At 42.9% G+C, this 14,912-nt stretch overlaps 1 protein-coding gene across 3 annotated transcripts in view; it reads left to right on the top strand.

Moving 5' to 3' along the window:
* DNAH3 (dynein axonemal heavy chain 3) overlaps positions 1-14,912 on the top strand; it is a 220,705-nt gene that overhangs the window by 32,712 nt on the left and 173,081 nt on the right. For 2 of the 3 annotated variants that reach the window (XM_063700040.1, XM_063700039.1), the window contains exons 9-13: positions 1,250-1,445; positions 4,489-4,668; positions 9,219-9,355; positions 14,414-14,519; positions 14,708-14,886. In XM_063700040.1, coding sequence (XP_063556110.1) covers positions 1,250-1,445; positions 4,489-4,668; positions 9,219-9,355; positions 14,414-14,519; positions 14,708-14,886 — 798 coding nt within the window. Of the gene's footprint in view, positions 1-1,249; positions 1,446-4,488; positions 4,669-5,737; positions 5,853-9,218; positions 9,356-14,413; positions 14,520-14,707; positions 14,887-14,912 lie in introns of all 3 variants that reach the window. The other variant, XM_055365425.2, reaches the window with a different exon arrangement.

Genomic DNA, 14,912 nt, shown 5'->3' with positions numbered 1-14,912 from the left:
GACCTTGCTGTGTTACAGGGGAATGCATTTGAATGACTTATATTCAGATAGTCCAGATAAACGGCCTCAAGATTTCAAGGCAAAAGGGTTTCATACATTTACACAATTCCTTTTTCCTTTGCAAATGCCTGCAAGACTACCTCCACAGCCAGAGACATTCCCTTGTGTAAAACAGTGATAATAATACCTCCAGATGGGTTTTCTTTAGCAGAGAAGATGTAGATGCTATCATTGGCACATAATAGCTGCTCAATAAATCTCATACCTCTATGACTACAACCAGTAGTAGTGCTTCTCTGGTTGCTAGAGTAGTACCTTTTTAGCGATCAGAGAAAAGATGCAATAGGATGAAAAGGCCAGTGGTTTCCACTGGGAATTAGAAACTGGGGGACATGGGAGGAAAGAAACAATGAAGCATGTATTTCTTTTTGTTGGTTATTGTTTGTTTGTTTGAGACAGAGTTTCACTCACTCTGTCACTCAAGTTGGAGTGCAGTGGCACAATCTCAGCTCACTGCAACCTCCCATCTCCCAGGTTCAAGTGATTCTCCTGCCTCAGCCTCCCAAGTAGCTGGGACTACAGGTGTGTGTCACCATGCACCATGCCCAGCTAATTTTTGTTTGTTTGTTTGTTTTTGTAGAGATGGAGTTTTGCCATGTTGGCCAGGCTGGTCTCTAACTCCTGGCCTCAAGTGATCTGCCCGCTTCGGCCTCCCAAAGTGCTGGGATTACAGGCATGAGCCACCACACTTGGCTATTTCTTCTTTTGGTTTTCTGATTTCTACCATCAACTTCTGAGCAGCCAGGGCCACACTGGAGTTTCTCGTTTCATGTTTTCTTTCTTTGTTCCTCATTCTCTCTTTCCCCCTATGAAGTTTGAATCAGAGGCCAGGCATCTGCTGGAGAGAGAGAAGTTGGACAGAACATTCTAGTTCCTTATGCCCCTTTACCCCAATCTCTGATTATAATGAAGAAACCGTAGACTCATTCAGCAGGATGTGCCACCAATATCCCCTTTCCATTTGGGTATTCTCAATGGAAGAATAACCTCTTAATTCAAATCTTATTACTTTCTTCCCAAGAAAGAGGCATGGCAGGTAAGGTGGCTGGAAATTGAAAGTACTGATTTGCAAGGCTGCTTGGTGGGACATTGAGCCCATCTGCCTCATCACTGAGCTCAGGGGGCGCGGCAAGTGGGTTCCTCGGAGCCCAGAAGAGCTTCTCACATGGACACCCTTCTGTCTTTACAGGTGGATCCCCACCTGCGCCCAGCTTTTTACCTCACGGAAGGAGCACTGGATTCATTTTGCTCCCAAGAGCAACTATGACTCAAGTCGAAACATTGAGGAATATTTTGCTTCTGTGGCATCATTCATGTCGCTGCAGCTCAGGGAGCTGGTCATTAAGTCGCTTGAGGACCTCGTTTCCCTTTTCATGATACACAAAGTAAGTCAGGGACCTGCACTTGGACCTTTTGAGGGGAATAACCTGGTTACTTGGTTAGAGCCAGGATTCTGTCATGTACGTCCTCAGCTGTGAGCCAGGGCACAAAGTGAAATGCTTGACTTGCACCCACATCAGGCAGTTGTTAGTTTATAAAAACGTCTTCTTTTAGCTGGAAGAAGGATATTGAATGTTCCCAACACACACACACACAAATGGTAAATGTGGCCGGGTACACTACAGGCCACGTCTGTAATCTCAGCACTTTGGGAGGCCAAGGCGGGCAGATCACCTGATGTCAGAAGTTCAAGACCAGCCTGGTCATCATGGTGAAACCCTGTCTCTACTAAAAATACAAAAATTTTCCTGGCATGGTGGCGGATGCCTGTAGTCCCAACTACTCAGGAGGCTGAGGCAGGAGAATTGCTTGAACCCAGGTGGCGGAAGTTGCAGTGAGACCAGATCACGCCATTGCACTCCAGCCTGGGCGTCAAGAGTGAAACTCTGTCTCAAATAGAAAAAAAAAAAAAAGTTTGAGATGATAGATATGCTAATTACCATGATCTGATCACTATACATTATATGTATCCTGTAAATATGTACAATTAATCGGTATCAATTTTTTAATTTTTAAAGAGAGATATAAAACCATAAATAAAATCTTAAGAAGTCCAGTCCAGCTGTGGATTGGAATAATTTTAAAAATAATTTCCTTAAATACATGGCAAACTTTCTTGAGATAATCACTCAGTATTAAGTTGGTAAAAATGTACAGAAGTAGAGAAGTTGTTAAGAAAATTTAAAGAAAAATTGCATAAAATGAAAGACATATGTCTTACAGTTTGGGGAGAAGGAATCATTTTTTCATCCTCTCTTTTACAAGAAGGGGTTGGAAAAGGTTTGTTTTCAATCTTTGGCTTGATATTGAGGGAGTGCTGTAGGTTTCATTGTAGATATGGGTTTTTGTTCTTTGGTCTTGGCAAGGGGCACCTCTAAAGACAAAAGGCTTTGTTGACCTAATTAAGAAATTCTTTCATGAAACTGTTTTAGGGAAGTCGAAATGAAAACTAAAAACACTGGCCAGGCACGGTGGCTCACGCCTGTAATCCCAGAACTTTGGGAGACCGAGGCAGGCAGATCACCTGAGGTCAGGAGTTTGAGACCAGCCTGGTCAACATGGTGAAACCCTATCTCTACTAAAAATACAAAAATTAGCCGGGTGTGGTGGTGCGTGCCTGTAGTCCCAGCTACTCAGGAGACTGAGGCAGGAGAATCACTTGAACCCAGGAGGCAGAGGTTGCAGTGAGCCGAGATCACGCCACTGCCCTCCAGCCTGGGTGACAGAGCGAGACTCTGTCTAAAAAAAAAAAAGAGAGAAAACTGAAAACACTAAGTCCTAGTTTTTAAAGCACCATAGCATTCCCTGAATTTGGATAGCCTAAAAATCGATGAATATTCTTTTGAATTTTATGCCGTGTGCACATTTTACCTTAACAAAGTAACAAAAATTAAAAATTACCTGGTTATAAAAGGTTAAGTTTTCCAAATGAAGTAATAAAGATGAACAATTGGCCTTTTGCTCAAAAATATAGAAACCAGTGGTGCTGAATTGCAATGTTAGCTCTCTAAAGACGACCAATCTATAAATGTCATTGTGATTGTCTACTTTGCTAAGCATAAGAAACCCAGGGGTGGAAGCCAATCTCACTCTAAAATTCCACACAAAGGGAAATGTAAAATCTTCCTGTGTCTGGAAAATAGGGGGGAATTTATAGGTATTTGATATACAGTAGGTATTCACCAAATATCATCAGTCATCTTTAAATGGATCTAGAAATCTCTATGTAAGAAGTACTTTACAGCTGCCTTCTGACAATTTCATTAGGCGCTGTAGTTTATGAGGGCATCCTGGGTTAGAGCTTTTGTAGGGAATTGGAAATAGCTCTATGTCAATATTTCTGTTGTAGCAAGGTTGACATTTTGAGTGTCTAAAATAAACTATGCTCATTAGCAACTCCATTTGGGGTTATACGGATTATGATTAATACTTTTGGACTGAATCAATAAATTTTTATTGAGCACCTGTTAGGTACTATATGCTGTCTCAGGTATTTTGGTGGAGAGAGGTGATCAGACATAGATCCTGCCCTCAACTTTAGAATAGACAAGTTGAGATACGCATATAAATTCCAACCAGAGAGAAAGAAAAAAATACTAGGCTGGGCCTAGTGTCTCATGCCTGTAATCCCAGCACTTTGGGAGGCTGAGGCAGGAGGATCACTTGAGCTCAGGAGTTTAAGACCAGCCTGGGCAACATAGTGAGACCTCATCTCTAAGGACACAAATAAAATAAATTAAAAAAAAAAAACAGAGGAAGTAGAAATACACAAGTTCAGAAGTGGGAGGAGATTATATCCAGCTGAGAAACAGGGAGGCTTCCCAAAGGAAGAAATGTTTTAGCTGAATTTTGAAGGATGGGAAGGATCTAGAAATTGGGTGCAGGAATTAACAAGCCACATAAACAAAAGGGAATAAAGGCTTTGGGAAAGGGAGAGTACATGGAGTCAGGGTGGGCTAAGCTATACCCAATACATATTTTATTTGTTTTTTATTTTTTTGAGATGGAGTTTCACTCTTGTTGCCCAGGCTGTAGTGTAACGGCGTGATCTCGCTGCAACCTCTGCCTCCTGGGTTCAAGTGATTCTACTGCCTCAGCCTCTCAAGTAGCTGGGATTACAAGCGCCCATCACCATACCTGGCTAGTTTTTTGTGTTTTTTAGTAGAGACGGGGTTTCACCATGTTGGCCAGGCTGATCTTGAACTCCTGACCTCAGGTGATCCACCTGTCTCGGCCTCCCAAAGTGCTGGGATTACAGGTGTGAGCCACGGTGCCCAGCCCCAGCCCATATTTTAAATATAAACAGTGTATGATGCCCTTCATTGCCTTTTCTGTTCCTCATGTAGTTCTATGAATGTATAAAATTCACTCCCTTGATTTTGGAAGGCCCAATTTTGTAACACTTGCCCTACCTTATGTCTCCTGAAGGATGGGAATGATTTTAAGGAGCCCTACCAAGAGATGAAGTTTTTCATACCTCAGCTAATCATGATCAAACTTGAAGTCAGTGAACCCATTATTGTCTTCAATCCATCTTTTGATGGCTGCTGGGAATTAATACGTGACTCTTTCCTGGAAATTATTAAGAACTCTAATGGGATCCCCAAGGTATAGTAGTCACTTAATCATTCATTTGCATGATTTTTTCACTTAGTGAATAAAATGTATTGAAAGAGGTTGTACAAGTCAGGTCGCTGGGATATTCAGTTAAGGGAGCTTCACTTTGGAGATATATCCTGAATATAACCCCTTGACCCCAGACAAATGATTTAGACCATAAAGAAATATTCACGCAGCCCAGAATTGTGCTTCTAACAAGAGCATGAAGAGCTGCTTTGTAGGAGAATCACTTGAACCCAGGAGGCAGAGGTTTCAGTGAGCTGAGATGGCGCTACTGCACTCCTGCCTGGGTGACAGAGTGAGACTCCATCTCCAAAAAAAAAAAAAGACCTACTTTGTGAGAGAGTATAGTGTCCTCCATGATGTCAACCTCAATGAATCAGATAGGTCCCAAGTCATATCTGTGGGTTAATAATCCATCATGAATCAATTGCCATTAACTTGCCAAGAACTTTTTTTCAATTTCAGTTTGAAGTTTCACTCGTCTGTGTGCTTGTTTGTTTGTTGGTTTGTTATGTTTTAGCCACTGTAGGCTTCTAGAGAGAATAACCATTCCCTTCCTGGCCCACGCCCTTTCCAGTTTGCTTTCCAGGGTAGAGTTACTAATTAAATTCCAGACACTTATTAACAAACTTTTATTACTAGACAGGATCATGCACATGGATGTAACTCCTTTTAGCTCCATCTTTTCCTAACTCCCTCTGATTGGTTGGTATGACCAAAGGGCCATTGTCCAGTTCCATATAGGGAAGGGATCTGTGGGGTCTTGCTGGCTAGCTCCCTCACCCTTCCACCTTCTCACTCTCTCCATACATTATGTATGCTTCACATGGGCCTTGCTCATGTGAAACGAATGCCCAGGAGTTCAAGGTTGCAGTGCAAGGAGGCCCAAGCACTCTTCTCTTTGCAATCCGGTACTTACAGGGTTCTAAGTGCTCCATTAAAACTGGGTGTGTGGGAGGAGAAGAAACACTGGGCAGCTCTCCTACAACCAGTATCCCTAGGAAGGAAATGGAAGAAAAGACCCTGTAATTTGGATGACTATGTATGGGGACAGCTGAAATACATACCCCTTAAGTTCTCCTTCACTGCTGCTGCTGCTGATCGGCAATGTGTGAAAGCAGCTGAGCCAGGAGAGCCCAGCATGCACGCGGCTGCCACTGCAATGGCAGGTACCAGGGCCGGTACTACATTTGATGAATTACAATGCCAAGAAGACATGGTCTGTACCAGGTTTGAAAACAAGGCCTATGTGAATACCAATGACTTTAGCAGACAATAAGGAAAAACAACACAGACTGAGTTCCCCATCTAGCGACACCCACAGCCCTAGCTTCCTCCTTAAGCCCCTCAGACTGTTTTATCTCTGAACTGGTTAGTGAAGACTTAAAAACATAGTCCTGCAGGTTGACTAAGAAAAATCTTTAAGAATGGCAACTGGTGGGTGTTACCTTCACTCACTGCAAGATCTGCCATATATATGTTTTAAAAAGAATTTTAAAAGTTAGTTAAGGTCAATCGTGGTGGCTCACACCTATAATTTTAGAGCTTTGGGAGGTCGAGAAGCAGGAAGATTGCTTGAGGCCAGGAGTTCAATATCAGCCTGGGCAATATAGCAAGACATCTCTACAAAATTAAATTAGCTGGGTGTGGTGGCACATGTCTGTAGTCCTAGCTACTCAGGAGGCTGAGGCAGGAGGATCGCTTGAGCCCAGAAGTTCAAGGGTGCAGTGAGCTATGATTGCACCATTGCACTCCAGCCTGGGCAACAGAGTGAGACTCTGTCAAAAAAAAAAAAAAAAAAAAAAGTTGGTAGGGAAAAGCTGACAAGAGACTTTTGAAAATAGAAAATAGAGTAAATAGCATTATTCAAGACACAGAAAGAAAGCAGGAAAGCATATTTGTGAGAAAGAATTATTAAAGGGGCTAGGCACAGTGGCTCACACCTGTAATCCCAGCACTTTGGTAGGCCGAGATGGCTGGATCACCTGAGGTCAGGAGTTCAATACCAGCCTGGCCAACATCGTGAAACCCCGTCTCTACTAAAAATACAAAAAATTAGCCGAGATGGCTGGATCACCTGAGGTCAGGAGTTCAATACCAGCCTAGCCAACATGGTGAAACCCCGTCTCTACCAAAAATACAAAAAATTAGCCGGGTGTGGTGGCGGGTGCCTGTAGTCCCAGCTACTCGGGAGGCTGAGGCAGGAGAATCACTTGAACCCAGGAAGCGGAGGTTACAGTGAGCCTAGATTGCGCCATTGCATTCCAGCCTGGGCAACAAGAGTGAAACTCCATCTCAAAAAAAAAAAGAATTTTTTTTTTTCTGCTTGAGCCCAGGAGGCAACCTCTACCTCCCGGGCTCAAGCCATCCTCCCATCTCAGCCTCCCAAGTAGCTGGGATAACAGGTTTGCACCACCATGCCCGGCTTATTTCTGTATTTTGTAGAGACAGGGTTCCGCCACGTTGCCCAGGCTGGTCTTGAACTCGTGAGCTCAAGCGATCTGCCTGCCTGTGCCTCCCAAAGTGTGGGAATTATAGGTGTGAGCCACCACACCCGGCCGAATGCGATTGTTCTTGACTCCATTTCACAGACTGCTCTACAGGGCATGAGAGAATCAACCACATTGAAAGAGCAGCAAGAGGTATTTCATCCTCTTAAGTTTGAAGACTTCTTCCCATGAGACGATCCATTATCCTGCCCACTTGCGATCTGTCACATGGCCTGGGGGCACCAATTGTGCTGCCCTAAACCATTTCATTCATGCATTGACCAGTGCCAGTCCCTCCATCTCGTTGCCTTTGGCAGCTGTCTGTAGTATGGCTGCAGCAAAGAAGTTGCTCCTCCACTGGTTTCAAAACCTTTGGATTGGCCAAACGACACAAATCATGTGCACTTGATTTTCCCCCTTTCTAAATTGATGCATTTCCATCAAAGGCATATAACCCATGTAACTCACTGAAACACTCCGAAGACCTTTTCTGAGACCAGCCACTAAAATCTTTCTTAGCAGAGAGGACAATGGAAGACAATGGGTCCCAGGCAGGAACTTTGCAGCCTGCATGAGCCATGCAAGTGAGAACATTCTCAGAGACACACACGTGCCATGAGGGAGTTAGAGTGACTAGACGTGGAGACTCAAGCCTGCAATCTCAATACTTTTGGAGGCTGAGCCGAGGGCCAGGATTCATATACAATTACAGGTCCACCTCCATTTTCTGAAAGTTGTGAAGCCAGACCACCAGTTCAAGACCAACCTGGGCAACATAGAGAGAGCCCCTGTCTGTGCAAAAATAAAAATAAAAATAAGAAAATTAGACATGGTCGCAGGCACCTGTAGCTCCAGCTACTCAGGAGGCTGAGGTAGGAAGACTGCTTGAGCTGAGGAGTCACATAGCATAGGAGTTATGATGGTGCCACTGCACTCCAGCCTGGGTGACAGAGTGAGACCATCTCTTTAAAAAAATAAATAAATAAAAAGAAGTTAGAGAGTATGAATTCTCTCAGAAGATACTTTCAGTGCCTCATGATCATAAAGCCATAGTTTTTTGTTTTCCCTGGGCTTAGAGGAGAATCTAGTACATCTCTTCTTTTTTACAGATGAGAAAATGGGGATTCAGAGAAGTAGTTTAGGCCAGATGTGGTGCTGCCTCATGCCTGTAATCCCAGCACTTTGTGAGGCTGAGGCAGGTAGATTGCTCGAGGTTTGAGACAAGCCTGGCCAACATGGTGAAGCTCTGTCTCTACTAAAAATACAAAAATTAGCTGGGTATGGTGGTGCATGCCTGTAATCCCAGCTACTCGGGAGGCTGAGGCAGGAGAATCGCTTGAGCCCAGATCGTGCCACTGCACTCCAGCCTGGGCCATAGAGTGAGACTCTGTCTCAAAAAAAAAAACCCACGAGAGAAGTAGTTTACCTAAGGTCACATTGTCCATCAGTGGCAGATTCAGAATTAGAATCCACGTCTCCAGAATTTCCATTAGAGAGGAAAACTGGATAGTAGGGGAGGAGGGGAGCACTACGATAGTATTCATTGACTCACCCAGTATTTTTTGAGCACTTACTAAGTGCCAAGCTTTTGCTAGGCCCTGGGGATATAACAGTGAAGAAGTCAAATATGATCCAGACCTTCATGGAATTTGTATTCTATGACACACCTAGAACATCTCATTACACATTCATCTAATTGCAATTGTGATGAGTGCTAAGCAGGAAAAGTTCAGAAGGTGAGCCTGAAACAGGGAAACCAACACCCACTGGAGCGTTGTGGGGTGGTGAGCGGGACAAGGGGGACTCTCAAAGGACAAGACCCTTGAAAGGTCAGGGATTTGAAAGATGAGTAATCCAGGCAAGAAAGAAAGGAGAGAGAACAGAGGTAGAGGAAACAGCAGGGTGATTGCAGCACTATCTAAGAGGAAATAGAGTAAAAATGCAGCTGGCATCCCTGGAAATGAGTGCATTAGAGAAGGCTTTGCATTTGGGTACCATCTCCCTTCTTAAGTCTTGCAACATGCAAAAGTGGTGTTTGCTCTTCAGGTGGAATCTGTCCTGTTCCCAGAGCTGAAAGGATATAATCTGATCCTTGGAACTGTTAACGCAGAAGAAAAACTTGTTTCTGATTTTTTGATTCAAACTTTCAAGGTATTTCAGAAAAATCAAGTTGGCCCCCGCAAGTAAGTTGAGTTATAAATTTATTAGTTATGTAGCTTTTTGGCATTGATTTGGTGTTCTTAACTCTCATCCAATAAGGTATTCCTGTTCCCAAACACCTGAACACATACATAGTAAGAATAGCCAATACTTACATGAGTATTACTATTTATTCCCACTTTACAAATGAGGAAACTCCAACTGTCCCAGTGTTACATAGCAAATAGTTAGGAGAGCCAGGATTCAAATTCAGTTACAGATCCACCTCCATTATCTGATAGTTGTGAAGCCAGATGGGTTTTGGCACTTCAAAATTTCTGGGTTATATAAAAGTAACGTAATGCATATATCATATATTATCCTGCAGTTTCTGTGAGGTCTGGGGCAACATGTTGATATTTCTGCAGGGAAACCTATAAATATTCACATAATAGCCTCATATCCATTCAGGCCAACTTTTGCTACCAAGTGAATTTTGAGGCAACTGTCTGTTTTCAGAACTTTTTGGATTTGGGGATCAAGAATCAGTTATCTGAACCCACAGGCCATGTCCTTTAATCATCACACTGTAAAACATCTCACAGCTGCACACGTGAGCAGTCACTATGTATAGTCCGTTCTCACGCTGCTAATGAAGACATGCTTGAGAGTGAGTAATTTACAAAAGAAAGAGGCTTAATTGACTCACAATTCTGCAGGTCTGGGGTGGCCTCAGGAAACTTACGGTCGTGGCAGAAGGGGAAGCAAACACGTCCTTCTTCTCGTGGCAGCAGGAAGAGGAAGTGCTGAGCAAAAGGGGGAGGGAAAAGCCTCTTATAAACCATCAGATCTCGTGAGAACTCACTGTCACGAGAACAGCATGAGGGTAACCGCTCTCATGATTAAATTACCTCCCACTGAGTCCTTCCCACAACACGTGGGGATTATGGGAACCACAATTCAAGATGAAATTTGGGTGGGGACACAGCCAAACCATATCACACTAGTTTAGGGTGATCCTGTAAATAGCTTCCAAAGTGAGACAATTTACGAGTGAAAAGAGTTGTTAACAATTACCATGGGACAATAGGTGTAAACCTGGACTGTCCCAGGCAAACGAAGAGATATGGTCACGCTAACCCAGAGTTTTTGGACTGCAGCTCTATTGACATTTTTGACTGGAAAATTATATTGTGGGGGCTGTCCTGTGCGTGATGGGCTGTTAAGCAGAATCCTTGTAGGAATTACGCATGCCGGCAGGAATCCCCTGGTTGTGACAGCCAAGAATGTCTTCAGGCGTGGCCAAAAGTCCCCACCAGTTGAGAACAACTGCTAACCTAGTCAAAAAATCGTGGCCTCATATTTGGAAGCCCTGCCCTCATGAATTTGATTTGGGAGATTCTATTTGAAACCTCTGTTTTCCCTATTCATGGACTCTTAGACACACAGTTATTTTATTTTATTTTATTTTATTTTATTATTTTTTGAGATGGTGTCTCGCTCTGTCACCCAGGCTGGAGTATAGTGGCATGATCTCAGCTCACTGCAACCTCCATCTCCTGGGTTCAGGCAATTCTCCTGCCTCAGCCTCCCAAGTAGTTGGGACTACAGGCATGTGCCACCACGCCCAGCCAATTTTTATATTTTTAGTAGACACAAAGTTTCACCATGTTGGCCAGGCTGGTTTCAAACTCCTGACCTTAGGTGATCCACTCACCTCGGCCTCCCAAAGTGCTGGGATTACAGGTGTGAGCCACCTTGCCTGGCACATTTTGTCTTTCTTTCTACTTTTTTTTTTTTTATTATTATACTTTAAGCTCTAGGTTACATGTGCACAACGTGCAGGTTTGTTACATATATATACATGTGCCATGTTGGTGTGCTGCACCCATTAACTCGTCATTTACATTAGGTGTATCTCCTAATGCTATCCCTCCCCGCTCCCCCAACCCCATGACAGGCCCCGGTGTGTGATGTTCCCCTTCCTGTGTCCAAGTGTTCTCATTGTTCAATTCCCATCTGTGAGTGAGAACATGTGGTGTTCGGTTTTTTGTCCCTGCGATAGTTTGCTGAGAATGATGGTTTCCAGCTTCATCCATGTCCCTACAAAGGACATAAACTCATCCTTTTTTATGGCTGTATAGTATTCCATGGTGTATATGTGCCACATTTTCTTAATCCAGTCTATCATTGATGGACATTTGGGTTTGTTCCAAGTATTTGCTATTGTGAATAGTGCCACAATAAACATATGTGTGCATGTGTCTTTATAGCAGCATGATTTATAATCCTTTGGGTATATACCCAGTAATGGGATTGCTGGGTCAAATGGTATTTCTAGTTCTAGATCCTTGAGGAATCACCACACTGTCTTCCACAATGGTTGAACTAGTTTACAGTCCCACCAACAGTGTAAAGGCGTTCCTATTTCTCCACATCCTCTCCAGCACCTGTTGTTTCCTGACTTTTTAATGATTGCCATTCTAACTGGTGTGAGATGGTATCTCATTGTGGTTTTGATTTGCATTATCTGATGGCCAGTGATGATGAGCATTTTTTCATGTGTCTTTTGGCTGCATAAATGTCTTCTTTTGAGAAGTGTCTGTTCATATCCTTCGCCCACTTTTTGATGGGGTTGTTTGTCTTTCTGGATTGACAGTTCCACGGATTTCTCATTGCATCTCAGTTTCAGAGTCTCTAAAGTGTTGATCAACTCTTGGAAGCATGCCACTGAGTCCCACAAAGTTAATACTGCTTACTCACTATCATCTTTATTTTAATTCAAACTTATTTTAAACCAGACCATCCCAAACACATCCTCCAATTTTGCGGAAACCTGTCCAGCCATTTTTGTGTCATTTGATTACAGGCAGAGAAAATTTTGATTTTATTTAATAGATTTTAGGTTAATTAGTCCTAGATTTTCATCTTAAGATTTAGGCATAGAATTTTGGGGCTTGAAGAAGGGATAGGAATCACAGGCGTCCCCTTTGTCTGTGGTTTTGCTTTCTGCAATTACAACTACCCGAGGTCAACTAAGGTGGAAAATATCAAGCTATTTTGAGAAAAACAGAGAAAGGGACCACATTCATATAACTTTTATTTTTACATTATATTGTTATATGTTCTATTTTATTTTCAGTTATTGTTAATCTTTTGCTGTGCCTAATTTATAAATTAAACTTTATCATAAATACATATATGTGTATAGGAAAAAACAGTATATAAAGGGTTCAGTACTATCTGCGGTTTCAGGCATTCACTGGGGGTCTTGGAACATATCCCCAAGGGTAAGGAGGGACTATCGTAATATTTGTAGCACATTCATTGTATGTCAGGCACAGCATTAATTCATTTGTGTGTACTTTATTACAGTTAAGCATTACAATAATCCCATGAGGTGTTAATGATCATTTCCACTTAAAATTAAAGACACTGGGCCCGGCCTGGTGATGCATGCCTGTAATCCTAGCACTTTGGGAGGCCAAGGTGGGCAAATGACTTGAGGCCAGGAATTCGAGAGCAGCCTGGCCAACATGACAAAATTCTGTCTCTATTAAAAATACCAAAATTAGTTGGGTGTGGTGGCACATGCCTCTAATCCCAGCTACTCCAGAGGCTGAGGCAGGAGAATCACTTGAAGCTGGGAGGAGGAGATTGTAGTGAGCTGAGCTCACAGCACTACACTCCAGCCTGGGTTACAGTGAGAGTCTATCTCAAAAATAAAATAAAATAAAATAAAATTAAAGACAACTGTGATGGTTAATACTGAGTGTCAACTTGATTGGATTGAGGGATACAAAGTATTAATCCTGGGTATATTTGTGTAGGTGTTGCCAGAAGAGATAATGAGGAAGAAGCAAAAGCGGAAACCCCTGGTAAACCCATCAGATCTCACCAGACTTATTCACTACCATGAGAATAACATGGGAAAAAACCAGCCCTATGATTCAACTACCTCCCCCTGGGTCCCTCCCACAACAAGTGGGAATTCTGGGAGATACAATTCAAGTTGAGATTTGGTGGAGACACAGCCAAACCGTATCATTTTGCCCCTGGCCCCTCCAAATCTCATGTCCTCACATTTCAAATCAAACTATGCCTTCCCATTAGTCCCCCAAAATCTCAACTCATTTCAGCACTAACCCAAAAGTCCACAGTGCAAAGTCTCATCTGAGACAAGGCAAGTCCCTTCTGCCTATGAGCCTGTAAAATCAAAAGCAAGTTAGTTACTTCCTAGATACAGTGGGGGTACAGGTATTGGGTAAATACAGCCATTCCAAATGGGAGAAATTGGCTAAAACAAAGGGGTACAGGGCCCATGCAAGTCCAAAACCCAGTGGGACAGTCAAACTTTAAAGCTCCACAGTGATCTCCTTTGACTCCAGGTCTCACATCCAGGTTATAATGATGCAAGAGGTGGGTTCCCACGGTCTTGGGCAGCATGGGAATGTGTGGTTGGTTTTAAATTTGAGGACATGAGATTTGGAGGGGCCAGGGACAGAATGATACAGTTTGGCTGTGTCCCCACCAAATCTCAATTTGAATTGTATCTCCTAGAATTCCCACGTGTTGTGGGAAAGACGCAGGGGGAGGTCATTGAACCATGGGGGCTGTTTTGTCCTGTGCTATTCTCATGATAGTGAATAAGTCTAATGAGATCTGATGGTTTATCAGGGGTTTCCACTTTTGCTTCTTCCTCATTTTCTCTTGCCACTGCCATGTAAGAAGTGTCTTTTGCCTCCCACCATGATTCTGAGGCCTCCCCAGCCATGTGGAACTGTAAGTCCAATTAAACCTCTTTTTCTTCCCAGTCTCGAGTATGTCTCTATCAGCAGTATGAAAATGGACTAATACAACACCCATCCTTGAAAAACTGAAATATCTTGTCTAAGTTACACAGCTAGGAAGTGGTGAAACTGAAAATCAGAGCCAAAATTCTGAGTTCTCTGTTTAATGAAACTTTTGCCACATTATAGTTCTCTTTCCTGGCTTGGGCTACATTTTTTAAAATGCTACTATGTCTTCATTTGCCACTCTGACTCATCTGATTTGGTTGACTTATATTTGTGTGTTTGATTTCACACCCTTCAATATGGAAGATATTTAAATGTCTACAAAAAGTATGATGACTTATTGGATAACACGGCAGAGCAAAACATCGCTGCGTTCCTGAAAGAAAATCATGACATTGATGATTTTGTGACGGTAGGAAATGCCACTTGAAATTTTATACCTTGGTGACATGTGCTGCAGACAATCCAATGAGCAGTTAGTGTCTCTTTGGTGCATAGACCGTGCTCAGCATTGGACTAGGGTTGGCCAGGGGTTAGGCTGGGGGCAAGTGGGAGAGGCTCAAGGGCAAATCAAGCTACTGAATGTGCTCCTTTCTGCAGAAGATCAATGCCATAAAGAAACGGAGAAATGAAATTGCATCCATGAACATCACCGTGCCTTTAGCCATGTTCTGCCTTGATGCTACGGCCCTAAATCATGATCTCTGTGAGCGAGCTCAAAATCTTAAAGACCATCTGATTCAATTCCAAGTGGATGTAAACCGAGACACCAATACCAGGTATTGTAATTCTGTGCAGACAAATA

This window comes from Gorilla gorilla, chromosome 18 (assembly GCF_029281585.2).
Source record: "Gorilla gorilla gorilla isolate KB3781 chromosome 18, NHGRI_mGorGor1-v2.1_pri, whole genome shotgun sequence".
NCBI classification, from domain to species: Eukaryota; Metazoa; Chordata; class Mammalia; order Primates; family Hominidae; genus Gorilla; species Gorilla gorilla.
The sequence above is the reverse complement of the archived record's forward strand: the minus strand, read 5'-3'. Positions and strand labels throughout refer to the sequence as shown.